The sequence below is a fragment of the Fulmarus glacialis genome, unplaced genomic scaffold (assembly GCF_000690835.1).
Source record: "Fulmarus glacialis isolate BGI_N327 unplaced genomic scaffold, ASM69083v1 scaffold22159, whole genome shotgun sequence".
Lineage (NCBI taxonomy): Eukaryota > Metazoa > Chordata > Aves > Procellariiformes > Procellariidae > Fulmarus > Fulmarus glacialis.
The window spans coordinates 15,162-42,269 of NW_009232890.1; the positions used below are offsets into that span (position 1 = coordinate 15,162).

The 27,108-nt window shown below is 34.9% G+C and overlaps 1 protein-coding gene across 1 annotated transcript in view; it reads left to right on the forward strand.

Annotated features, from left to right (window-relative positions):
- LOC104082123 (potassium channel subfamily T member 2-like) overlaps nt 1–25,987 on the forward strand; it is a 40,785-nt gene extending 14,798 nt beyond the window's left edge. Inside the window, exons 7-10 of the mRNA XM_009585128.1 lie at nt 17,033–17,213; nt 19,371–19,535; nt 21,116–21,252; nt 25,756–25,987. Of these exons, the coding sequence (XP_009583423.1) occupies nt 17,033–17,213; nt 19,371–19,535; nt 21,116–21,252; nt 25,756–25,987 (715 nt within the window). The remainder of the gene's footprint in view (nt 1–17,032; nt 17,214–19,370; nt 19,536–21,115; nt 21,253–25,755) is intronic.
- The last annotated feature ends 1,121 nt before the right edge of the window (nt 25,988–27,108 follow it).

The window sequence follows — 27,108 nt, forward strand, 5'->3', positions numbered from 1 at the left end:
AAAGAGTACTGCTTAAAGAGTATAGGATAAGGACTTATGCTACTGAAAAACTGATTAGTTGTTTGTGAAAGGCAGAACAGAAATCATGTTTATTATAAAGAGAGCAGAAGTATGGAAGCCCAATCAGAAGTCTTTTTTGGCTACCCAGCAAACACAGTTTCTGTGGAAACCTAGATAATTATACAGCGATTTTCATGCTATTTTAATTACTAATTTGGCAGTGACATAATATTTCCTTTTTAATCTTTTTAGATGTTTCTACATAGTTATTTCTAAAATAATTAGGTCAGCATCTTTCCCATGCTACATGCAGGGAATTCTTTGCGCAACTCATGTAACGGAACATTTAAAACGAGACACAGAGACCAGTGAAATTAATAATAATTTGAATAGCCTATTTACTGTGGTCTGTGGAACAAAGTCATAAAGGTTAGAGAGTTCAATCTAAATTATCGTCTGAGTGCGAGAGATACATTTGTAGTTGTCGTCTTCTGAAAATAAAATAAAAAATAATCAGAAAGACTAAATGATAGCTCAGAAAGCTGCCCTTCACAAAATCTCTGTAAAATGGAGTGTCAACAACAGATTATTTATAGGCAATTCCTTCTATTTTTTTTAATATGTGGAGAAATATTAAATTAAGGTACTTGTGGTCTTTTCAAGTTACAATCAAAGCTTTGCTGGTTTTCTAGCAAAGGTTGCAGATCATGTTTTAGCCTGAAAATTAGTAGTCCCAAACTGAATTTAGATAAAGGTGGGCAAAGTTAAATTTGAAAGACAAAATAAACTTATCCACATTTTTTTTCTATTGTTGTGCTACACAATATTTTAATATTTTGTATTATAGGTCAGGTAAATCATCCTTTGACAATTAATGCAATGGCAATTTCACAATCTAGTAGTGTGTTGTTTAAATCAATATTTTTAATTGACACTAGGAAGAATTTTCAGTGTGGCTTGCAAGACTTTTACTCTTTGAGTTAGGCATTAAATTACTTTTCATCTGAAAGTTCCGTTTTTTTCTGCTATGTGAAAGTACTGAAAATTCAGTAATCAGAATATGCATATTCAAGTAAAGTATAAAAATAGATTCAAAAACACACTCCTACCCAAGAAGGGAGATAAAACGTCTCTCAGGTTCTTTCCCAATATTTTCCCCAAGTTTCATGTGATGTAGAAGTGTCTCTCAGATACCAAATGCTGCTAATATTTACAATAATCTGGACAACTTTTCATTTAAGATGCATTGACAATATCTGGGAGGGATACACAATCTTTTGCAAAACTTTATGCAGTCTGAATAAGCCATTGGGAGAACAATTTTTTGGCTTTTATTATCATGACATCTTGTAATAGGGTAATAATATTACCAGATACCATGACAAGCAAAGGTTGTTCTGGCAGCAAAGACCAATTACTATTATGAAAGGAGGAAAAAAAGTAAATGATTTTGAGTCATATAACATTTGGACTGTGAGAAATACAGTTCTAAAAGACTGCATCTCCATAGCATCCTTTCTTCAGCAATCATATGTTAAATTTTGTAGGACATAAATAAAATCAAGCTACCGCTAATATTAACTATTCATGGCTTGCCAACACATGTAAAGCAGCACATAAAATTCCTGAAAGTTAATCTAAATGCAATCCTGTCTTTGTTCTTTTGCAGGAACATAGCACAACATAGAATGACTATAAGGAATATGTAAAGTCTTAGTAAAATTAAAAATTAAATTGGCAAAGCCCGCGTTAATCTTCTGTGTCGCATTGATGTACATAAGGACAGAACTTGGGCCACAACATATAATTCCATAATTGTCACGTGAACCCCGTGACTTAATAAAGGAGGATTTGGTGAAAATCTAGAAGTGATTATCCAAAGAGCAAGGACAAATAAGGAATGTCAAAGAGAAATAGAATGCCATATTCCGTTACCAAAAATCAATTACCATATTTTCATACATGCAATATGCATTTGAGATATGTATGTCTTCAAAAGTATCAGCACTTGAAAAAGATCCACAGAAAAAATGCAGTCAGAGAAAGGGGACTGAGACATAGGGAGCGATGGAGGGAAACTCAACAGGCGTGCAAAGGCATGCAAAATTATTAGGATGTGGGTTCTCTAGTAAGCTTTCCATTGGTTTATAAACATACATGCACACATACACCTGCTGCTGAATCACAGGCTTGTAAGTAGATATCTTGTGTGAAAATATAAATGTTACATATGCGAAATATGCACGTTATCTTCAGAACAGGGGTGACAGGAATAACTTTGGTAAAATAAAATGCTAGAATAAAAGTTGATCTGGAATACAATCAGAGTCTGCAGGTTGCGAAAGACTGTATCATCATATTGGTAAAAGAAATCTTACGTTTTGCTTTGGTTTTGGGAGGACTTCAGTAAAAGCAGGAGAAGTTCCCCTTAAAGGGGCAATTTGATATATAAAATAAGTGTTAAAAACCTCTGTCTTCCATCTCTTTCATTACAGGAAGGCATTACATTTCACATGCTTCGTTTTATCTTTGCAGTAAAAAGAAAAACCTGATACTCACATGCTGTCATTGAGAATGTTATATCATTTTAGACAGTAGCAAATAGAATGCCGTGTGTAACAACAGATTACTAATTATGTTGAGGATGTTACTTCACCATTTAAAATTCAACGCCTGGCAGCAAACCATCATCACTCATAATTCCTGGCTCAAAAATGAAGTTGTCATTAGCGTGCAAACTTAAAAAAAAAAAAAAAAAAATCTTTCATCGACTGATTCATTAGGCTGACAAACTATTTTACTTTACTAAAATTTGGTGTTTATAGTGGTTTGTGCTAACACATTTAACTCTATTATTAGATGCCATCAGTTATTCTGGTTCTCTGATGAGCACTAACTCATTATGCTGATTTGTGATCTGCATAACTCTTCAGTGATTTGTTCACTTTTATTGTCTGTTTCACTTTACAACTGTTTTTTAAGGGTGTGAAGTTTAGCAAAGTTCGTATTTCTCAAATCAGAAAGTGAAGAGTTAAAAAAGTTGTTGATACAACTTTGGCCATACTAACAGAAGCTGGCACCAGCCACCAGGAATTATTCACTCACACTCAATTTGTATTAGGCGTAAATTTATGGAATATTGAAAGGACATCTCGGAGGCTTTGGCAGAGCTAGGGATGTGACATGAGATGATCTAAAAAGAAGATGGATTTTAGTGCACTTACAATGAATTTTAAAAGAAAAAATTCTCATTTTTCTCTTCTGTATACTTGGTATTCCTTTAGAAATTACTATAATGTTTTTATATGTTGTTATGATGTTTTTCAAACAGGTGAAGACTAGAGGGGTAGACAGTCATCCAAACATAGTATCACATTTGGGTGATAAACAAATACATGTAAGAGTTAAATGTCCATGGATTCCTCTAACTCACCTGTGTGTGATATTCTTTCCATTAGCAATAGGGGCCCCATCCCCCATGCCAGAGCTGTCACATGCCAAAATAACTTACTGAGCATAAATAAAGAATTAAAAGTATGATTCATTACAAAAATGTTACTTGTATACTCAATCTCTGGTAATTGCTTATGGACTTCAACGAAAGTCTTTACCAAAACATACAGGTCTGTCAATCATTTGACCTAGTCACAACAATTAAATGTCAACTTGATGTCAGGGAGTGTTAAAGATTAATCTCTAAATGGTATCTCAGCTCCAATAAATTTGTATTTCTAGCACTGTTAGCAAATATCACTTTCCATTCTCCCTCTCCTCCACAAAGTAGAAGTCTGTAAATAAAGACCCTTTAGGGCATAATCCAGATAAACAGCACTCTGATTAATGAGTTCTGTGCTTCCATTGGCAATTAAAACCTTCTCCTAAAAAAAGTTTAAAAAAGTAAATTATATTGAGTTTTGTTATCTCTCAACCTCAGTAAAATGTCTAACTATACTTACAAAGGAACTCAAACGTAAGCTTAAAGTTGAATATATGCTCCCATTCTTTGCAAAAACACAGCTATATTTTTTTATGTTTGTGGAAGTTGTACATTTCTGCAATATATATGAAAAATTATATATACTGTATATTAGAGTGGAAGTGCCTGAGTCACAGCAATAAGGAAGAAAAGATAATTGTTATTCATTTAGTAAACACTTAAGTACAAACCGTGGGTTGACTTTGCAGACTGAAAACTTAACAACAGGCATGAAATCAAATTGTCAGTTCCTTTGGGCACAGAATACCGTACGTAATTACATTCCACAGCAAAGCAGTATGTTTACTAATATATTACAAAAGGAGTAGGAGACCATATAAGGGATGAGGCTATTTAAAGGTATCCAATACATTACGGTCTCCTATAATTGCATGAATTCTACTGCTTTGCTTAACTCTACAGTGTAAGAACAAAACTCTTCATGGCATTCCAATAAACTTTTGAGTTACCTTTTCATATCTATAGGTAGGACATCTATTATTACTGGCTTACATTTATGACGAACCTTAGTCAACTGCTGAGAGTGAGCACTTGTACTTAATTTGCTTTTCAGTGTTTTCAGTGTGTTGATATCAACAAGTTAAATACAGTCCTGTATTTTGCAAGTTTGTTATCATTAGTGATGAGCAGTGAAAACAAAGTAAATGGAAATATATTATGCAAAGAAGTTCAAAATAAAATTACTGATGGGAGGGCACAGCTACATGTGGGCATGTATGTACTTCTACTAGAATTGGATAAATATGGCAAAAAGAATGATCGTGGGTCATGTTTCAACTCTGCTCCTTCACTCAATCTCTTTTTGTTCACTTTGCTAATATTCTAAAACTAAAAAAGAAAAAAAATGCAGAAAATAAATATTCAGCCAACTTTCAGGCAAACGTGAAATACTTCATCTTGAATATTCAGAGTGGAAGTCTAATTCTAAGGGCTGTAGTGAGTATGTAGTAAGAATAAAATCTTACTGAACATTCTCCATAGGCTAGGCAATCAAGGGGAAAATATGGCAGACAAAACATTGCAGAGACTAACTATATAGTGTGCTTTCAGTCCTGGTAGTCACAGTGATCTTCTTTCTTCTTCCTCCCCTGCCTTCATCTTTCCAGTATTATGATCATTAATCCCGTATTATTTTGCTGGTTACTTGAATGAGCTCCTCTCTTCACTCATATGTCTGCTGTTTTTTGGTCATCCTGATACAACCTGTGCTCTTCCTTTAAATGATGAGCATAATCAAGTACGCTATTTTGAGAATGTAGCTTGTTGGGATTTCATCATAAACCATCATAAACATACCTGTGATTTTAAACAGTCACACCTCATACTTCAGAATAGTCCTGTCAGGTTTTGGATTTAATTGATTTTTAGAAAGAATTATATGCATAGATCCATTTGAATTCTAGCCAAAGAAATTATCAGACTTGACAGTTTTTCTTCAAGCAAACACATGGTCAAAACAGGAATTCATAAAAACTTCTACTGACTTTCAGGAAGCTCTTTAGCTATTGTAAAGTTCAGGCTTTTTCACTCAACCAAAACATTTCATTGAAACCACCATCAGGACTCCACCAGTGTTAATAGTGAGGAGCAGGAGGAGAATGATAATGAAATCATGGAGCTTGCTGATCAAACCAAACAAGACACAGACAGTCCAAGGTATCCAAGTCCTCTGGCTCACAGCTAGAAGAATTGCTAGGTTTCCAAGCAGAAACTCGAACCATAAAGGAGCCTACTTCTGTAATATAGGATATAATATATTGCTTTTATCTCCTAGCAGTTACCTCCTATAATTTTCACCCCACTAGACAACCTCTATTTAACGTTTGCCCCCTTTCTGGTATTTCGGCAAACCTAAGCTTTAAGCCTGGTGCTTAATTATATCTTGTTCACAAGCCAGTTGTTTCCCTGGTCATTGCCCAAACAAGTTCTTTCTAGCTAAGACAGCAGGTCAGCAAGGAGGCAACTTTGAAGTAAAAATACCTTTCCAGTAGGAACACCAACAAGAAAAAATTATTTATGTGGCACACATTTTCACTTACGCTTTTGTTTTTTTAATAACAAATCATTATGAAATAAAGGAGCCAAAGCATACCATATGAGTATTTAAAAAAAAAAAAAGGAAGGGTATACTTTAAGTCACATTGCGGTTTCCATACACCCCTTTGGATATTGTACTACTCTCTTCAGTGAACTTTCTACTCATCATGAGCCTACAGATAGTGTTCTAAATAGACAGAGACTGGACATCAGTGCAATTGTCTTGAGACTGCCCATACAGCCACCATTTAACCAGCTTGATGAACACTACCCTTGTAAAGCAGCAACATAGTGTATGCTTCCATCTTGCTCGCTGCCTGTTTGAACAATCTTTCTCTGTCTTAAGAATATCTTGGAATGTAGCAGCTACATTGAGGACAAACTAATAGAAATGCACACACAGAGGATTTACTGCTGTTGCTGAGATCCAGCAAACCCCACTGGCAACCTGCAGAGGTATCTGTGTAATTATTGGTCACATTTTTCTCCACTGTTGCTTAGACATCCTCCCATTTAATAATCAATCTCTCTCTTCTCACTGTCCTTCACAATCTCAAGAGTTCTCCACAAAAATAAGGAAGATGATGACAGTACCCCGAGACTGCAACAAGCTGGTAAGAGCTGAGAGGAATCAAAGAAATGAAGCAAAACTATTTCTGATCATCAAGGAGGCTACCAACACTGACAGCCCCTATGCATATGAAAGAAGTTTAAATGATACCATATTTGTGCACGTAACAAAAATATTGAAGGGAAAACACTCGTAATGATAACAGAGAAAAGACCATCGATGAGTCAGTGATTTCACAGCGCAGCTTGAAATGTGAGAATCGTACACCACTGTCCCGATGCGATCTGACTACAGCCATTTACCTTAAACACTACCAGAAGGGAGAACAATAGAAGGTTTCCCATTATGTAAACTCCTCACCCATAAAATTCTGTTTTATCCAACATCCAGAGATGCGGAAAACAGGTATGTCCATCTAACTTGTGACTTGGAGAACAAACCCGTCTGCTTGCTTCATTTTATAAACAAAAGGAGGTTACTGCATTTTAAAACAGCACAACTTTATAATTTGAATATGCAGTGCTGTTATTTTCACTGATACTTTCAATTATTATTAAAAATACTAGAGAATGTGCTTATATTCATTGTTCAGCATCTTGAACAATCTTTAGTTCATAAAAATACACACATCTACTTAAAAAGTAAGTAATAGTGCAATAATAAAATCAAAAATGGAGAGATTACATCCTCATTTAAGTTATCATAAAGCTTTTGTATTCACTGATCTATAAATACTCATCTGCAAAATGAAGAACTCCTTGTTGTAAGTGTAAACATTGTGCAATAGAAGGAGCACAACAGATCTCTATCTCTGTGTTCCTACATAATTGTAGCATTTCACAGTGGTCTTCATTTGGGCTTCTCAAAATGTTCAAGTAAGTCCATCATGTTCCATCTGTCTCCTCTCCGTATCTGCACGTATCTGCGTATCTACTCTCCTTTGTTCTCAGAAAGATTATATAAAGCACAGCAAGCAGCTGCCATGAGAAACAGATATTTCTCATCAGTTTCTAGCCTACATGTCTGGGTCTTCTATTTATTCACCTGTTAGTCTTCCAAAAGCATATTCTATTGTTTTTCTCAAGAAGTGCTTTTCTCCCTTTTGGGTGCCTAAGAAAAGAATCCATAAGCTCACTAAACATATGAAAAGCTGTTTCTAGTAAATGATATTCCATGACTAGTTTTTCTTACTTCAGTTGAAAAACTAGTAATCGCATACAAAAATATTGCTATATGGAATAATGATTTTACAAGCTAGACTTGCAGGACCTGGAATGAAAAGGGTAGAATTTGTGAGGTAGACTGTGCTTTAAGGGGGCCTCAGAGCCTACGTTCTGGCTCAGGAAGAGTCAGCTTTCTGTTATCAGTCTTAGTTGTCCATGTCTTCTAATGATGAAGATTGTCATCGTTATCATTATACTGTGCAGTCCTTTTAGATAATTGGTCATGAAAACAAATGTGAATGAAGTTTCTGGGAAAAAGATGAGCTTAATGCAGACAGCGAGGATTGGCTGCAGAAGCATATTAGAAGATTGTGAGTGAAGTATAAATAAGGCAAACAGAAATCAATTTCTTCCATGTCTGCAAGTAAAATTCACTTCTGACAGAGCTTGGGTATAACTCTGCAACAGAATATATGTTTTATGGAAATTTAAGCTGGAAAGGAAAATTTCACCTGTGAGCTTTCCAAAGGGCTGCACCCCTCATGCCTATGGTTAAGGTGGATAAGAGAAGTAGTATCTGCTGTGAATCACTTGCAAGTTTTGGACCGCTCCAGCCTATATTTACTATTGGTCTGAGTTTCACAGCAGGATAAGCAGTGCAAGAAAGACTATTCTTCCTGAATATTTCTCATCTGTAAATTTCTGAGAAATTAATTTTTGTTTATGGTGTAATTAACAAGAAAATTTTGCAACTGGAGAAAGGTAATTTGGCTTGTTCTAAACCAATTGTTTTAATAGCAGCAACAAGAGCGGTACTCAAATGTACTCAAAATGCAAACAAATGAGAGGCTGTCAAGGAGATGTAATAATGGATGGAAGTGTAAGGAAGATCCATGATGAATATCCTTGAGAATCAAAGAAAAGGCAAAATCTGATAAGGAGAGAATTTTGACCACCAGAACTGAAGGAAAACTAGGAGGAAAATTCCAAAATCCTATTCCACAAAAAGCCTGTCCTAAAAGGAAGGAACTAGGAAAGGAGAAGTTGTCAGGTTTTGAGTCTGAGATAAATCAAAAAGGAGCAAATAATAAAAAAGATAAAAAGTTGTGCTTCCATAGTAGATATAACCTGATCTCAGAGTTTTAAAAGATTGAGTTTCCATTTCTTTATTACTATTGGCTTCTCTTAGCCAACCTTCTGTGATTCAAGATTTTTTTTTTAACAAATCTGATGATTAAAATCCAAGTTTAGCTTGTTTAAAATCTGTCAAGTACGTAATTAAAGAACTTCTACAGTGGTAGTGGTACAATACCAGGCTTTGGAATTTGAATATAATTTTCTATGAGTTACCTCAAGACAAACTTAGGTTCAGACAGATATCCAAACACAGTCCTAGAGCTAGTTTGCATTTTTTAGGTTTTCTTCATATTTGTAAGGATTTTTATTACTTTTTATTATTTATGCTAAGAGGATAACTGTGGACTGCGTTCTGTCACTAGGAAATTAAATATATGTATCTTTGGTCATAATTAATATCTCTGTCTCCAATTCCTATCCTGATTCTACATGCTGTGCTAGTTGCTCCTTATGCACGTTTAACAAATATTCGGATAATGAATCTTTCAATTGTTAATTCAGTTTGATCGAGGGGCTGTGGGTGGTTTGCATAACAACTGTTACACCCTTAAGAGTGTTTCAAAACTATTGCAAGAAACATTAAGCACGATGTTCCAAAGCATAACATATCTGATGTATTAAATTAGAAATTTGCATTTGAATTTTCCAGCACAACACACATAATTTCTGAATATTATAAATAGATTACTTAATTATTCTTCCTGAGAAAGGATAGATATGTAACATCACCTAATTCTGTAACGCCCTGCAGGTGAAGAGTATCTGGTGGTTGAAGTACTGACTGCATAATTCTATTTCCTGAATAGTTACTGACCCATTGTGTGAGCAGTCCAAAACCTCAGACTCCAGCAGGCTCTTAGCTGCAACAGTATTGATGCACTGAAGTTGGAATGCCAAGGTTTACTTTGTTTACCATCAAAAGCTCTGGGGCAGACTGAAAGCATACAAAAAAACAGATAGTTCTTTGGACTTCCAGACTGAAGTGTGCACAGACCTTTTTATGGAAATACACTGAGCTGAATGCTGCCCACAGTGGGACTCTACTTGTGCAGTCTCAATAACCAGAGTTGTATTGCAGCTCCACTTCTCATTTTACAAAATGCAGCAGCAGGAGTAGAAAGGTTCTCACTCAGTTTCAACAAATATTTATATATAGTTGGTCATTTCATAATATCCTACTCTGCTTAACAAGATGTTCTGCAGTTTCTGGAAGTCACATGGCTTACTAGTGGAACTTTATTTTTATAAGTTGAGCTTTTGCAACCATTAGCTACATATACTGTACTGATCTTTGAGGAAGGAAAATGCTTATATTAGACACTATGGGTAAGCAATAATGATATCATCAAACACCATCATTTAGGATAAAGATACAATTGGAATACAGAAAAAGGTGGCTTTTCCAGCTGAAGAGAAATTCAGAATTAATTTCTGACAGGATGGGATTGCTGTGTAGCGAAAAAAAGAGTTCTGCACCCCTACCTCAGCCTGTATTCAAAGTCCGACAGAACTGAAGAGCTTGATTCAAAGCCTGTTGAAATAATGTGAGTCTTTCCCTTCACTACTGTGATTCTGAAAAAAAGGGAGAGTATTGTATGAAAACATATACCAGTCTCTGAAAAGAAAATATTCTGGAAAAATAAAAAGATTTACATTGGACTGTCTGATGAAGTGGCATTAGAGTTGCAAAAATATCTGAGATACTTGTTATAAAATTAATTTTGTCCTTGAATATTAAGAAGCCACAATGTCCAGCAGTATTTTTTTTTTGTCCAGTGAATACAGTTCAGCATGATCTACTGCTTTCGTAGGATCATTTGTTACCAACTAAGAATAGCAAGTATATTTCTCTACTGACTTACTTTAAAGACAGCATAACAACCTTCATCTTCTTTCCAATTAGCATTTCTCGCTCCTTCCTTTCACTGTCTTGTATGCAATTAATCATTTCTATGTCCTGGAATTCAGTTATTTCCACACCTTTAAAGCCTTCTATATGGAATGAAAGGTGCAAATTGGAATTTCTCATCATAGTTCTTAAATTTGATATATTATACATGATACATTGTACCAGATTCTGTCATTTTAACATTTTGGAAATTGCACATCTACTTAAACTAGTCAATTTTTTTTTTTCTATTTTAATGCTGTTTATGGAAAAGTGCTTTTCAGAAAATAAATGTTTAGAAAAAAACAGGTTTTATAAAAGACCTGAGAAAGCATCACAGGGCTTGGAAAAAATTGAAGCATTTGATTTTCAGCAACTTAAAACCTCAGCTTCAGGGTGATTGGACAGGACAGACATTTTATTATTGGTCAGAGTATTTTCTGATTGTCTGTTCATTCATTTACTTGCTGTAGTTTCTGCTCATCCCTTGTTTTTTTTCTTTGCCTCTTCTTCATTATTTACACAAGAATCAGAGGTTCTGTCAGAAAGCATCAGGTTTATAGGTCATGGGTAAGGTGGTTAGCAACACCTTCACCTTTTGTAGGACCAGACTACACAGCTCAGTAGTGTCTCATAGGAAAAAGATAATTAAAATTCAGAGGACATGTGTTATCATTCAGAAGTCAACATACAATATTTCCGTATGTATCTGATACAGTGAATGAAAAAAAAGCCACTTTAATGTCACTCCAGTTATATCAATATTCAACGCAGAGTTTTGTGAAGTATGAATTGAGCGTTCAATGATTCTATGTATACTAATTCTACAAGTTCTGAGAACTGCTTTTCCAATAACGTCTAATTTAAAAAAAAAAATAGGACAAAACTGCATCTGGCTCTACATCAGTGCCCTAGAGAAGACAAAACACCCCACAGAGACAACTTCCAGTATGAAAAACTGTTTGCCTCTGTACAAAGCAGGGCATTCTCCAGATACAACATTAGTCCTAACATCACTTTTATTTTGAGGACTTGAGTCTGGCACCAGCTTAATATTAACATCTTTGGCAAGTAGTGAGCACCTTTTGCCAATTTCAGGCAAAACTCCTATGAATTTGTCAGACTTCTAAGAGATATTACATGCCTCCCAGAGTGAGACTGAAGTCTGAACTGTTCTATAGCCACATTTTATTTTGGTGTAAACATTGAGGAAGTTTCTTTAAACATTTTGGGTGAAGTCTTCCAAATCTTCATTTCCTGAAGCAGATAGTTACAGCCACTATAGTGGTAAAATATGTCTCAAATGCCTGCCCATGTATTTCCTGGAAGGTTAACATGGTCATCGTCTTCAGTATTTAGCTGTATTTGAATTTTGCCCATAGATATTTGCTACAGTTGATGGTCTATCAAAAATTTTGCTGACTGCTGGTTCATTCCAATTTTTCTCATAAAGAAGAAAAAAAATCTGTGACGGTAGCATCAGAAAATTTTAAAATAATACAAACAACAATTGGCAGTACAGAACAATCAAATAATCATGATTTACTTTGCAATTTGTTCTAACATCACCATTCTGTGGTAGGATATTTGGAAACTTTAAAGAGTTTTGGGTGTGAGAAACTACTGGGAACACTTAATATGCAGAATTACTATATTTCTGAGTTATTTCAGATGTAACTTCTGTAGTATATAAGCACTGAGCTTGTACCACAGAATCTCACTGAACCCGATAAAATTAATCCCCATTGATTTCAACATATTCATTAGCTAGTCCCTGTAGCTAGCTACTTAAAACACAACAAAGTAATTATACAAGTTGAACCTCAAAGTTAAAGTCCAAAGAAAACAATGCTGTTAGTTGCTACCTAATCCTGAAGACCCCTAAGCATCCTAACTTTTGGCTTCAGCCTCTGGTGCATTATTGTAGACCTCAAGAGGTTGTACCTGTAAACAATAATTTTCTCTAGAAGTAAAAAAAAAAAAAAAAGTAGAAATCAGACATGTTTGGCAACACTGACAAATGAAAATATAAACCGATATAAAATAGATTATAAATAAGGATAGTTAATGTACAGTACTTGCAAATTGCTATCCAAATGGTTCTTGTTACGTCCGTTTCTATGACATGCTACTGCAGCATTACAAAAATCTGACTTAATCTCAGGGGTTATTTTATTCTACAGTATTTATTTCTGTACTGCATGTGGAGACAGGTTATTTACAAAGAATAGTTAGTTTTGGCACATAAAATACTCAAGCAAACAAAGATTCCTGGAATTAGAAAGAAAACTTCCAGTAAAATGAAGACTGAACTCTCAAAAGTTCAAATGATACCTAAACTAAACATTACTAATCTTCAGAGATTACATGTTACTATCTTTACTTCTTGTTTTTCAAGTGCAGTGGTAGTAGATTGTTTAAAATCACACTTCTGTTCTCCGTAAGTTTGTAATAAATTTTCTGATACTACTTCTGGTTTAGCAGACCCATGGTTTGGGTTTCTGTGGGTGTTTTTAGTAATATTAAGTCTTCTCTCCATTAAACCAATTGTTTTGTTGTAACTGCTCACTTAGATCCACTATGAAAGACAGCCTTGCTGAATTTACAGGAAACCTAAAATTGGTATAGAAGGTGCTGACTTGGGCCCTATGTTTTAATTAGGTGTTTTCTGTGTATTTATTATTACAGTGGTTTATTTTCTTCACAAGAACAAGTTGGTGTGAGCATTGCCTTTGCTGAACATTCCTTTCTTGCTTGAAATCATTATGTTTGTCCAGGGATGATGAAGTAAATTATTGTTTCTTCATGGGATGAAAGAGGAGGAGGAAGCAAACAAGAACAAGGAGATAAAAATACCACCATAAAATATCAAAACAGCCAAAAGATGAAGTTACTGCATATTTCATTATGTCAGGAAATACAAGAAAGCAGACAAGAACATATGCTGTTTGTATCAGTATGTGCAGTATTTATGCATCTTTTAAAAATAATGCTTAACACTTAATTTACAAGAAAAAAAGAAGTCGATACTACTATTCATATAAAGAATTAGGTTATATTAAAAGATGTCAATAAATTGTGGGGAATGAAGTAACTAATCCATGTGGACTTGGCTTCATGGACAGCGAATAAGTTTCCACTGCACTCTCTATGCAGTGTAATCAGGTAATCCAAATACATGGGAACGTGCTATAGATTCTGAGTAATGTTTCTTTAGAGGCACTGGTGGTGAGATTGAAGTATAATATTCTTGGGGGAGGAGTAAAAGAGGTAATATTTCATTTGGTAATTAGACTTCCATGAAGTTGTCTCTTGAAAGTCAGGTTTTTCTGCAGTTTTGTGATCTCTGGCTCTAGTAAAAACAAAAGGCAGAGCAGCAAAACACCCAGTAAAATTCAGACTTGGTAACCTAATTTTGGATTTTTCATTCCTTTGTTTTCAGAGTTAGGGCTTCAATTACAATTTGGTAGAACTGCAAATGAGGTGCAAGTAATTTTGAGGAAAAAAATCAATTTGTTCAACAATTTGTTAGAAGAGCTGAATTTCTGCTTCAGCAAAGAAGAAATAGCTCCCATGTCTTACTGACTTTAATATTGTTAACTAAATATGAGAAGCTCTGGCTCATGCCCACTGAGTTCAACAAGAAACAGCTTGAATCCACAGCATTTTGGATCAGGCACAAAATTATTTTGATGACTTCAAGGAATAGAAATATATAGGACTATAAGGGAGTACAGCTGATAAAATGAAATCTTGGTCTCACTGAACTCAGTGGGAATTTTATTGTTCACTTAGAAAAGGCTGAAATGGTTCATGATATATTAACTTATTTCAGTTAAGCCAAAGTATGATTGGGTGGGCTGGCTACGGAAAGCTCATGAAGAATAATAATAATAAAGAAAGTATCTCCTTCATCAAGACTTGAGTTTTCCTACCAGAAAGCTATTAAAATTTTTTTTAAGGTTTTACAAAAAGGACAAAAAGTGAAGAAACAATTCTCCTTCCTTGAAAATGTAAAAAACCCCTAGAGTACCCTAGAGTACATTTTATTTACATTTTAATCCATCCTATCGGATACAAAGGGTAAAATTGACCCTTTTGCATAGGCAAACACCAAGCAATTTCACAGGCACCAGCATCAGAAAAAATACATTTCTACCAATGATAGGATCATGCATTATGCTTCAATGCAAATCCATCTGCAGATATTTAACACACTTAGTGGAGTGGTGTAATAGTCCTGTTACATGGGAGCCATATTACTGGCTTAGTGTAATTGCTGCTTTCCTGGCCCTTGTGACCTTAATTCCTGATGTCAAGGTTAGTTGTTTTAGAGATGTATCCGCAAAAGACAACTAAAGAGAAGAAAATGCACCAAAGTGATCAGGAATAATAACAGTGAAGAATTAAAAATCCATCACCATTGTGCTTTTAAAATTACGTATAACTTATGTGAATAACGATACTAAAATAGCTTCTTTTTCCATACTTGGATGTCTCTGCGGTATACTCCATTATTTCAAATTAATACTGGAAAAAGATTTAGCTGAAAAACTTCCTTGTCTGAGGTGAAAAGAAAGCTTCATTAGAATAATTCCTTACAGTCCTTCTGTTAATATTTTCAGGGACAAAAATATAATTATCCTTTTTGTAAAAAAAAAAATTAATAAAAAAAAAAAGAAAAACTGGAAACAGTGAAATTATAGAAGATCTAGATTACAACTCCAGTGAAAAATGTGGGACAAATTGGATAGGAATATAAAAATATCAGTTCTGACTGAAGTATGAAACTTAGGCAAACAATGGGGGAAAAAACCCCCACCCTTTTTAGAACATTTTGAGATGTGTGAAAACTACAAATGCTAGAACTGTGAAAAGGAAACTGGGAATTTGATCCATATGTTCTGGAAATGCCACTGCCCACAACTAAATTATTTTTGGAGAACAGAACAGAGAACAGAAGAACAACTGCTAATGCTGTTATAAACACAGGGTCTCCCTGGTGATGCAGAGATCTTACCATGGCAGATATTAATAAGTGACTATTACCATCTGGATACCATATATGAAGAAATCATCTTTGGTATGTTCTAGAATAATTACTAAGGAATACAATATTATTTATCAATTATCTTTCTAATTCTCTGAGGAGAAATCATTCTGCTAACTCCAAGGGGAAAAACACTATTCAGGGTGGCTCACACATTGATTTTCTTCATATAGGTGAATAGAATTTAAAAGCCTGAACTGATCTAAGTAATTCTACTGTATTACGGAAGATCGTATTTTAAGCTTGGGAAGCTCTTTATCATGGTATATTTTTTCAAAGTGAAATATTTTTAAAAACTGCAACATATGAAATAGCAGTAAGACCTGTGGACAGATTCTGCCTGCTTCTCAAAACCAAAAGCACATCATGCTGATTACAAGGGAAATAATTACCAATTAACTTGGGCTACCATTTACTTGTTCACAGGAATGTGTGGGTGGAAGGAGTGAACTTCATTCTTCCTGCTATCAAAGACAACTAAGCCTTATATTTCTATTCTGTACTTTTAGCAAGTAAAACCTTCATACAGGTTGGCATCTTCCACTTTCTACCTGAAGGCTGACCCTGGACACTTACTCCTCTGACGATTCGATAGCCTGCAATTCTCACATTCAGTTTATTCTGGATAGTCAGTACCCATTTGTACCAACATTATCCTTCTAGTATGCGACACATACTCATAACTAGTCCATGCTAGTAACTCTTGCCACAGAAAGGGGTAGAGACCAACATAAAGATTTAAAGAAAGGAGTATGTACATTTTCTTGGCCATACCAGCGAACTCTCCTTGAAAAAGTTAAAAAATGTTTATAAAAAATTCTAAATGGTGGCAACTATATACCATGTGTTTTGTTCTGGTTTAGAAAGGAATTGCATCAATCCATGGTGTTCTATATACCACCCCTCCCTCACAACAGCCAGTAAGCAAAACCTAGCAACAAAGTTGTGACTATCATATTGAAATAATCAAAAAATGAGTTTCTTTCATTACAAATGACATTTGAAAATTATATTAACGCCACACTTCCGGTTTGATACTAATTTTTACTCTTCTTTGAAAAAATGTCTTTGCTAAGCAATTTATGAATTCTGAAAATACATACTTTTCTGCACATATAATCATCGAAGTTGAACTGACCCTAAGTACAGTTTTTATTTTTCGTGTCTCTATTCATTCTCTTCTACATAGTATTTGTGGAATTCAGCATCTGGAACGAGCAGGAAACAGGTTGACTCTCTTTGACTCCCTTTATTTCTGCATAGTGACATTTTCCACTGTGGGCTTTGGGGATGTTACACCCAAGATATGGCCTTCAAAGCTGCTTGTTGTCATTATGATCTGTGTTGCTCTTGTGGTGTTGCCTATACAGGTAAATACGGATTTTTCTTCTCTTTAGAATTGTTTTTAAAACAAAATAATAATAACTGAAATAGTTTATTGTTACTATTATTATTGCATATAAAATGTCAGAAAAAATAACCATCTTCTATACCTCCTATTCTGTTTTTTTTTTCTTCCTTTTTCCTTGGTCTGTTCTCCTGTAGTCTAGATTTATACTAAAAAACAGAGCACTAATAACAGTTTTCAAGTGCTGGTGAAAGCTTTCTGTTCCTGTCATGTACCACATAGCCCTTCCTTCATCCTGAGATATAGGTTTGTTATTAATGGAGCAATTTAAAACAAAACAAAACAAAACACCAGTAGCCAGCACTTTCTTTATGAGTATAGCATTTCCTCTGCAGGCTCTCCCTGTTTCTAATCTTGGTTCTCTCCACTTCCTCTCTTACTCTTACAGCTCAGTGCTAACTTGAAAAAAATCTCATTAAATTTGCAACTCAAGCAAACTGGGTTCACAGCTATGTATGTCGGTACATGTAGACACACATAGAGCCAACAGCACAGTTGGGAATTTTTGATGCCTACTTAAGTTTAGGACTTCTAACAGTTTCAACAGGAAAAGGCCGATTTATGAAAATCCAAGTATTTCAAGGAGTCAGTCAGTTTCATTAAATCTGTACCAGACGTTTCCCAGCTCATTAGGTGATGTTTGATGACAGAAACCCTGAGATTACATGGGAAGCCCTGCCAAGATGTTAACTGTTCCACAATTGGTGATTGCCCAGACCTCATGCCACAAAAAGGGGATGTGGGGAGACATTGTGCATGTTTATCAAATCTTATAGTAGACCTGCTAGACCATGAAGCTCCAAAGTTTCTCACACAGCCATAGTTTCCAAACTCTGCTTCTTTGAAAGTGAACTAAAGCTGACTGTGAGCAGAGAACCCTGGGAGGTTGGAAGCTCAAGCTTTCAGTGTTAATTTTCTTGAAATTATTTTAATGTTTTAATTATACCTAAATATTTAGTGTCTGCATACACCGACATAAGCACAATTATATTCCCACTCTGGAAATTTAGTGAAATATATATTCTATTGAAAACTAAAATATGCTTTGTTTAAGAAATTTGGAACTTCCTAGGAAATAGAAATTTCATCTTTCAGGTAGTTCTGATACACACTTCAGGCATAAGAGCTCTACTGCCCTTTCACATAAATTTACCTATTATTAGCTACTTTATTTTATAGCTTTGTAGTGATAATGGGCCTTCGTATAGGTTTCCATACACAATATGTGGGAGACATTCCCTCCTGAGCTTTTGTTCTGCTATGATATGAAATCAATTATTATTCATGATTCAGTCTCTCCATCAGTTGAATGTGGATGAGAAAAAGCAGCTATCACACAGATTCATACTGTACAATATTGTACTGTACTGTACAATACTCAAATTGAGCTCAGTATTAAATGTGTATTACAAGAAGCTTGAAATGGTGTTTGTATGTTTTATTACAGATTGTTACAAAGGCAGGAATTGTTACAGTATTCTCTTTAGTCTAAAGGATTCAGACTAGTAGAGCAATGTTTACTGTTAGCCTGCATATATTGTTCAGCTGGCAAAGGCAAATTTGCTGTATTAACAGCTGCTGTGTATTTAAGTTGTATTTAAATTTATAAGACAGATAAGAGAGTATACAAAAGGTCATCTTCAGAACATTACAAAATGTGAGAAGAGTTATTGCCCAAACGACGTAAAATGGTGCTTCTATCCAAGTATCTATACTCACAGTATACACTTAAGTGTGTGAAAATTTATTTGAGGGAAGCATTTATTTCACAAGGCACTGGAAAAAGAGAGCTTAGAGGTATAAAATACATAAAGAAATAAGGTACAGCCTTCATTCTTTTCTAAAATCTTGAGATTTACTGTAATCTCATAATATTTTAATGGATTTACCCTGCTATTTGTGTGTGGTAGAGAATGGCTCTACTGCCATGTTTTTCAATCAGCCTATTATTCATCTCAACCACTTACTAGAGAACTTTTTACAAAGAAAAAGACGTTGTGAGCTAAGGACATCTTTTCATAGAGGCATGAGATGAACGATGCAACATTGTTAAGTCATGATACAGTTGTACTGCACATCTGCTTGTCTATATTTCACTGATAATTGGCATCTCTTGCAGTTTGAACAGCTGGCATATTTGTGGATGGAGAGACAAAAGTCTGGTGGTAACTACAGTCGACACAGAGCTCAGACAGAAAAACACGTTGTGCTGTGTGTTAGCTCTCTGAAGATTGACTTACTTATGGATTTCTTAAATGAATTCTATGCTCACCCCAGATTGCAGGTACTTACAGAAAAAAAAAAAGAAAATAAACTCAAGACTGATTTTTTGCAGACAGCCTTCTGAAATGGTCTTTAATTTGTAAAACTGAACTTGGGAACAGCTGACTAATTGGGAATCTAAAATTGCAATAAGAAGCTGAGATACAGTATGGAGACATTCATTTTAAATTGAGGTAAACAGACCAAATAGATAGAATTACTGTCTTGTTAAATTATGCCAGTCCTTTTAGAAACAGATAGATATTTCCATGCAAATTCCTTATATTCTACCCCAAAATAGAAAATAAATGAAAACTACTCAAATCATTTTTTTCTTTTGTTTTGGGAATGGATCCAAAACTCCTCACAAGTCAAAGCATCTTTTGGTTTTCGCATTTTGCTTTGTTTTTTGCCAGTGTTAGGAAGATTAGATCCTTCTAGAATTGTTGAAATTAAGAAACAAACAGACGTACTTTAAAGGACAAAGACCTTGAGAAATTACACACAAGAGATTTTCTTAGTGTACACGTATTCCCTAGCTAATGCAAACAGATGTCATATGACTTGTTTTGATCATATAAAAGCTTATTTATATGAGATAGCAATTTGGATTCATTATCATTAGCTTTGCTACACACCATTTCTTTTACTAAATCTTCTCTATGTCTTTTACTAAGTTACCTGTGGTACCATGCTTCATTAACTAGTGCAAAAAAAAAAAATCACAAAAATATAATCCTCAAATTGCTGAGCAGCAATTTGACTAATCCCAAATCCAAAATATTCCCCAAAATAATTAGCTAGTAAGAGGCATAAGCAAATGCACAAAGAAATCCAGTTCTTTATAGATACAAACACAAATTGAAATCCAAAATTTAGTTAACTAGCCTGAAGAATGAGTCAGGCTCTGCGATACACTGGAGATAAAGAAGAAGAGTCCTAATACTACTTATGTAGCCTAAAAGAGCTTATATACATTCCTTTCACAATTGAAATGGGAAGCTGGGGGATACAGATGATGCACTGGATCCAACGCACTAAGCTTTCTGCAAAAGTCTGTGTATGCTAATGAAGATTTCTATGTCAAGCCTGTCCTAAGCTCTCAGTCTCTCCTCTCACATTCCATTTCTCTCTCCTTTTCATATGTACACACATGTATACTTCAGAGCAACCTTACTTTTCCTAACAAGGACTGTCTGTAGCACAGGAAACAGAGTTTGTATCTGCCCATTAATGTAGAGGAAAAAATTTGAGGGAAGACAATTCCATTTCAATTGTTGAAAACTTCCTACATTTTCCTACAGAAATGTAACTTGTCTCTAAAAAAAATTATGCTCATATGGAAAAAAAAATGTTTCTAAATGGACTTTAGTTGCCACCCTGGAGTCTTTTGTGAGCAGTTGACAACTGCCCAGCCATTTTTATTAAAGAATTCAATATTTTGGACACATGTATTCAAATAACTTTTGTCAATGAAATTTGAGAATTATCAGAGAGATTTTTGACATCCTGAGTCTTTGTTGACTCATTCTCTAGCAACAATAAATGGTAACATTAAAAAAAAAAACAAAACATGACTATTCCCCTTTATGTTTTTGACAGGACTATTACGTCGTTATTTTGTGTCCTACTGAGATGGATGCTCAGGTCCGAAGGGTGTTACAAATCCCAATGTGGTCCCAAAGAGTTATCTATCTGCAAGGCTCAGCACTAAAAGATCAAGACCTATTGAGAGCTAAGTAGGCAAATATTGACCAATATTGTTTTTTACTTTTGTTTCACTCATACTGTTTGATAAATAAGTTTGACAAACAACAAAAACTGTGTTAGAAGGAAAGCATATGTATTTAGAAAGCAAGGCTCTTTGATATAATTTGTTTTTCTTAATATTTGAATTTTTTCAAGGAACAAATACTTGTAAGCTCTTTCATTTGACCAAATTTTTCTTCACTGTCTTTTCTGTCTCAGTTTTTAAAGGTATTGAAACAGAGTGCCTGTGATTTCTTCTGAAAAAGCAGCACAGAAAATTCCAAAACTGCCAGAATTTTTTTCTGTTCCTTGAGCAAAGATGGTAAATGTGATGGTAGTTCTCCTGACCAACTGAAGGGGGAAAAAAGTAAACAAAAATAATTACCACTCTTTGAACCCATTGCACAGTTTTGTTTTCTTCCTAAGTTCAGCCTGGTAGCATAAGCAGTTACTCTACTATACCTCCACATATTCTTCTTTCAGGGCCTTCCTCTTACCACGTACTTCCACCACTTCTAAAAATCCTCTCTGACAGTTAATAGTGAATGACATTAATCAAAATACATCAGTCAAACACAGTTCCTCAACCCCCCCTATTGCTCAATGACTTGAAGGTGTGAAGGAATTCACAGTGGAATTCACTTAGGAGGATCATCTCTCTAAACTCTCTAAGGAGAGAGAAAGGCGATTCTTAGCAAATAACTGATTTAACTTATCTGCATTGCTTTTTATAAGAACTTATCCAGCAACTAATATAGATATCTAAAATTAAGCCAATACTTGTTGGAGTATTTGTGTCATTCAGCCTTCTTTATACCAGGGGAGTTATTTCCAAGAATCTAATCTGTGAGAAGTCTAGTGAGCAGTGTTATCTTCTCAGATTTCTGCCACTGAAAAAACAACTACTTCTATATTGGTTTAAAATTTGATGATACAATAAAGCTTTCTTCAGGATTAGGAATTTTCTTCGAGAGAGAGGTTCCTTTTTTTGCTTTCTTGCTGATTTCAGGAAGGAACTCGTGGGGATTTAGCTGGCATTTGTTCTACACATTTGGAGAAGAAAAATTAGGGTGTTCCCTAAAGATAATCTTCAATTTCACTTATAATAACCTGGAGGCAGTCAACTGTGGAACTGTGCTTTTTCCTGCAGAGCATGTAATTGAACGTACCTGTCATAGAATAATTTTCAACCTCTCCTGAGGGAAGAAGCATAGTGGGAATTTAATAGAACATTTAATACGAAATACAACCCAGTACCCAAGACGTTTGCTGTATTTCTTTTTAATGAGCAAATGTACTGAGAAGGTAACAAGGCACATGGTAAACTTCTTATAATAAATAAAGTAATGGTTACCAACAACAACAAAATAATCAAGAAGTGTCTCATTATCAAAATTTATACATATATTATATGTGAAATGCAATGTCAAAATAACACGTTAAAGGTCGCACCAAAAAGTAAAGGAATACCAAAAGTTGGCTGACTGCGAAAGTAGTAAATAGTCAGTTAACTAAAGACTGTATTTTTTCTTTATATGCCCTAGTAAACAATTTGACTTTACAAAAGTGATACTCGTTCTTGCTTCCTACCTTTGAGAGCTTCACTTTGCAAATTTTTGTTGTTCTCTGAACAGTGTTCATGTGCCCAGCTTTAACAAAAAACCAGAACGAATTCTGTCGTAAGGTATCACGCTGACATGTATATTGTTCATCAGCATGACTGGAAACTTTATAGCTACTTCAGCATTTGAAACAACACAGTAACTGATTAAAACAGCTCTCATTCTCCATGCAGACTAGGACTAGAAAGTGAATAACACTACCACGCTTGATTTTTTTCCCTATGTCATGACCTCAAATATTTTTTCTCTCTCCTTCCAGTTTCTTTAGTGAACCATCACAAATCTTAATCCTCTTGATGTCCACTCTTTTTCTTTACCTTATACTTTTTCCTTTCACGAATTTCTCTTCAATATATAAAGTCCCTTCAATTTCTGCCATCCTCAAGCAGTGGAACTATTGGGGTTTTTTTGTCTCTGATTCAGTTTTCTGGCACATAAAAATGGTGTCACTGACAAAGGTTTTTCAGTTGTTAGGACATTAATAACACTTCTCTCATAAGGATACTCTGGGTTTAATAAACGTTTTTAACATAGATACTATTAGTGTTTCTGTTGTCTAAATTCATGACATTCATAGATCTCAGGTTATTATCCTTGTCATCTGTGGCTGAAGTGATTCAAGAAGTTACAAAAAACATTGGGGAAAAAGGTGAATATGTTCACATGAGGTTTCATTTCCTTACGAAATCATGTATATATACTGTCAATCCCAGTTACCTTATCAGCTCTCATCAAAATCTCATCTAATTTCACTGAATTTTCTTTCCTACAACTTTGTTAAAGACCTTATCTTCCCAATTCTGCTCCCATGCTTAGCTGAAACTACTCATACAGCTCTCATGATTTCTTCCTCAGAAGTGGCCTCCTGTCCTCACGTCTTCTCCACATCAGCTGCATTTGACATTGCTATTTTGGATATATTGATTTGCCTTTGTTACAATGATTTTTCCATTTCAAGTACTTTTATCTTTTGAGGCTTCCCTGGTTTTCCTACTGCTAGGTGCTTATGGGAAATCTACAATGCCCGACTTTATCCTTCTCTTCTCTTTATACTTTCTCTGAATGATCTCACACAAAACACACAAATTTAATCTCTATTTCTATAGTCAAAAACTAAAAGGTTGGCCAAGTTATCTGACATCTCATTATGAATATCTAATTCATCAACTTTAGTTTAGTTGCGGACAGTTGTAAATTGATCTTAATTTTTGCTACCAAAATAAAACCAGTATCCTACTGTGGTTCATAAGTTTGGAATCATATTGTAGAGCATCCTATGTAGACTGAACCTGCATCTTGCAAGTGTTTTCTCACACAAGCTCTCATTTTTGCCCCACTTAAAACTATATTTATGTTCTTGACATATATCACCTCAACTTCCTGAACACGTTTCGGAACACTCTGGAAATATTATTTATGTAGTACATCACTTTGTCTCATTGCAGTCCTTCCCTGGCTTACCCTTCTTTATTGCATCAAGGAGTGACCCCTTATTCTCACTTAGCCTGCAACTCTCCCAGTTCTTACTGAGAGGTAACCTTCTGATAAGTGTATAATGCTATTCTCTTTCACACATACAACAGATTAACATACAAGTCCCATTGTGATTTCACCCATGCTGTCCTTTCAATCTAGGATGAATTTCTCAGAAACATCTGTAAAGTAATCCCAGTATTCTCCATCAGTTCTCTGCTCTGATATCTAGTGAGACCACTTTCTACCGTGATAGTTTTTATATTCAGGTATTGTCACACTGTTTCTTTCTGTTTCCCATGTTTGCATATACTTTTGTTGTCCTTTGTCATGTCACTTAGAGCTCATATGGCAAGGACTTCTTTTTGTTTTGCGTTTGTACAGTACCTAGAAGAATGGGCTCTCGGCCTAAGCCTAGAGTCCCAATGGCCTAAACGATTACTAACAACCACCAATTCCATTTTCTAGCAGCAGAGAAACCAAAGATTTAGGAATCTCAGATCCCATTCCAGACTCCAGAATGGAGTTGGTGTAATGAGCAGTGAATTGCCTGTTCATTTTCCCCAGCTTCTGTCTCACTTTTCCCCTTCCCATGAAACCCATTCTGATCATCCTGTTTCTCTTTGCCCAGGGAGTCCTGTATTCCCAAGGAGGTCAACCAAGTCCCTATTTCTTTACTTCCGTGTACCAGTAAGTGAAGTAGTATTCACTGGAGAAGGATATCAAGATCTGAGGCAAGAGAGGAAAAGCAAACTTTGATGAAACCTTCAGTTAGACAGTTTTTCTCTGCACTTCCACCACCACTCTTTATTAAATGGCCAGTTGTACCCACTAGAGAACAATTAGGCATTAAAAGTTCTCAAAGAGACCATGAACTGAAAATAGTTATTTCATTTAATGCATACATACACAGAAATGTTTGTTACTTATCCCTAATGCATTATTCTACTACATCTACCCATCTTCCTTCTATCACTAGGCAAGTCTATATTAAATTATCTGACCCCTGTCATTCATTCTTATCAATAACAACTTGTTATCATAACATATTATACCCTTACACACTATGCAGACTGGTGCTATTTATTCACCTTTTATACTCATGGCAGATAAATATTTATTTTGCAAATTAAGTGTTTTTGAGGCCACCCTGCTTTTATTACTTTGGCATAGCTTCTACTGGCACCAGGGAAAGAAAGTTTCCCAGAACCTAGTCAAGAAGTACTGGTACACTGTGAGTTAGTGCACAAGGTGACTGCTGCTGACATTCGGATAATGCATGAGGACAGATAGATTAAACTTTCTCTGTATTCTGTTTCTATAACCTTACAAGACTATAAACTGTGAAACACATAAGTATTTTGTTGGTATGTAACAGTCTTGTCTCCCCTCTTCTAGAATGGATGATGCTGAAGCTTGTTTCATTCTGAGTAGCCGCTGTGAGGTGGACCGGACAGCAGCTGTAAGTTTTGAAGAAGTAACTAAGAATGAATGTGCATGCTGTTTATACTGTTACTGCCCTTATTCTCTCTCAGGGACTGAGACTTCTTCTGCGACTACAAGATTAAAATTAGCTGATTTAGACAGAGATTTTGCATGTGGGATGAACTACTTGTCTCAGTTAAGATAATGAAAAGTTTCTATTGGATTCTATAAGGCCAGGATTTCACAAATTTATGAAACATGATCTAATAGCTCATTTCACATAACATATCTACTACCGCTTTTTTAGAAAATAAATTACATGACCAACCTACCTACCAAAGAAGTTAGGATTTTACAGCACATTTTAGTTATACGTTGAACTTTTTTTTAAAAAAAGTAAGAATTTATACATTCTTATAGGACTTAAAAAAAAAATTAAAAAAAAAGTACTGTAAGAATACAGTACTTTAAAAAAAACAATTTTCATGCTGAATAAAGTAAATTTTTATGAGTTCTCTCCTTTTTTATGGAACAATGGCAGAATACCATATCAGCACTATCATGGTACCTTATAGGTATATAGATACTTGGTCGCTAATCACTCCAAAGGGTAGTACTCTGTCAAAGGAGTTTTATTCAAGTTACCTGGACTAATATCAGTGTTTGCTCTAGATATCCAATTCAAAGAGTTATATTTATTAAATCAGAAAAGAGGTATCTATCAACTGACTGGTATTTCCATTCAGAACTACTGAAGTATTGAATTCAACTTTATAAATTAATTTGTGACTAATACCAAATAACCAATATGTCTGAGAGTATTTGACTATTTTTCACATTGGCTAATTTTAAATGTGAAAAGTGACAAGATTCTTTAAATAAGTTACTATGGTTTTGCCCATGCTACTAGTTATTTGCAGTCAGGTAAGTTACTGTCCACAAAGGAAGACTGCTAATACAAGCCACTACTCAGCATATCTGTCATAAAAGAATAAAACTATTTTAATATGAACTAGAACTCTTCAAACTAATGAAATTACCTACTGATCACAAATATCCAGGAAAAAAGTCCACTGAAGAAGGATTTATGAACACAACTTTAAATTCTTAACCATGAGATGCATGCTAAATTATTGCACACTTGCCTCTATTCAGTTCGATCTTGAACTCCAAAGCAAGATCAGAATAAGTCTGAATATTCACAAAGTTAAATTAAGATGCTTACAAATTGCCTAACAAGATCAAACTAGTGTTTATAATTCGGTAATTATGTTTTAAGCTATCTCAATTTAAAAATACTGTTTTACTGCTACATTATAAGAAATA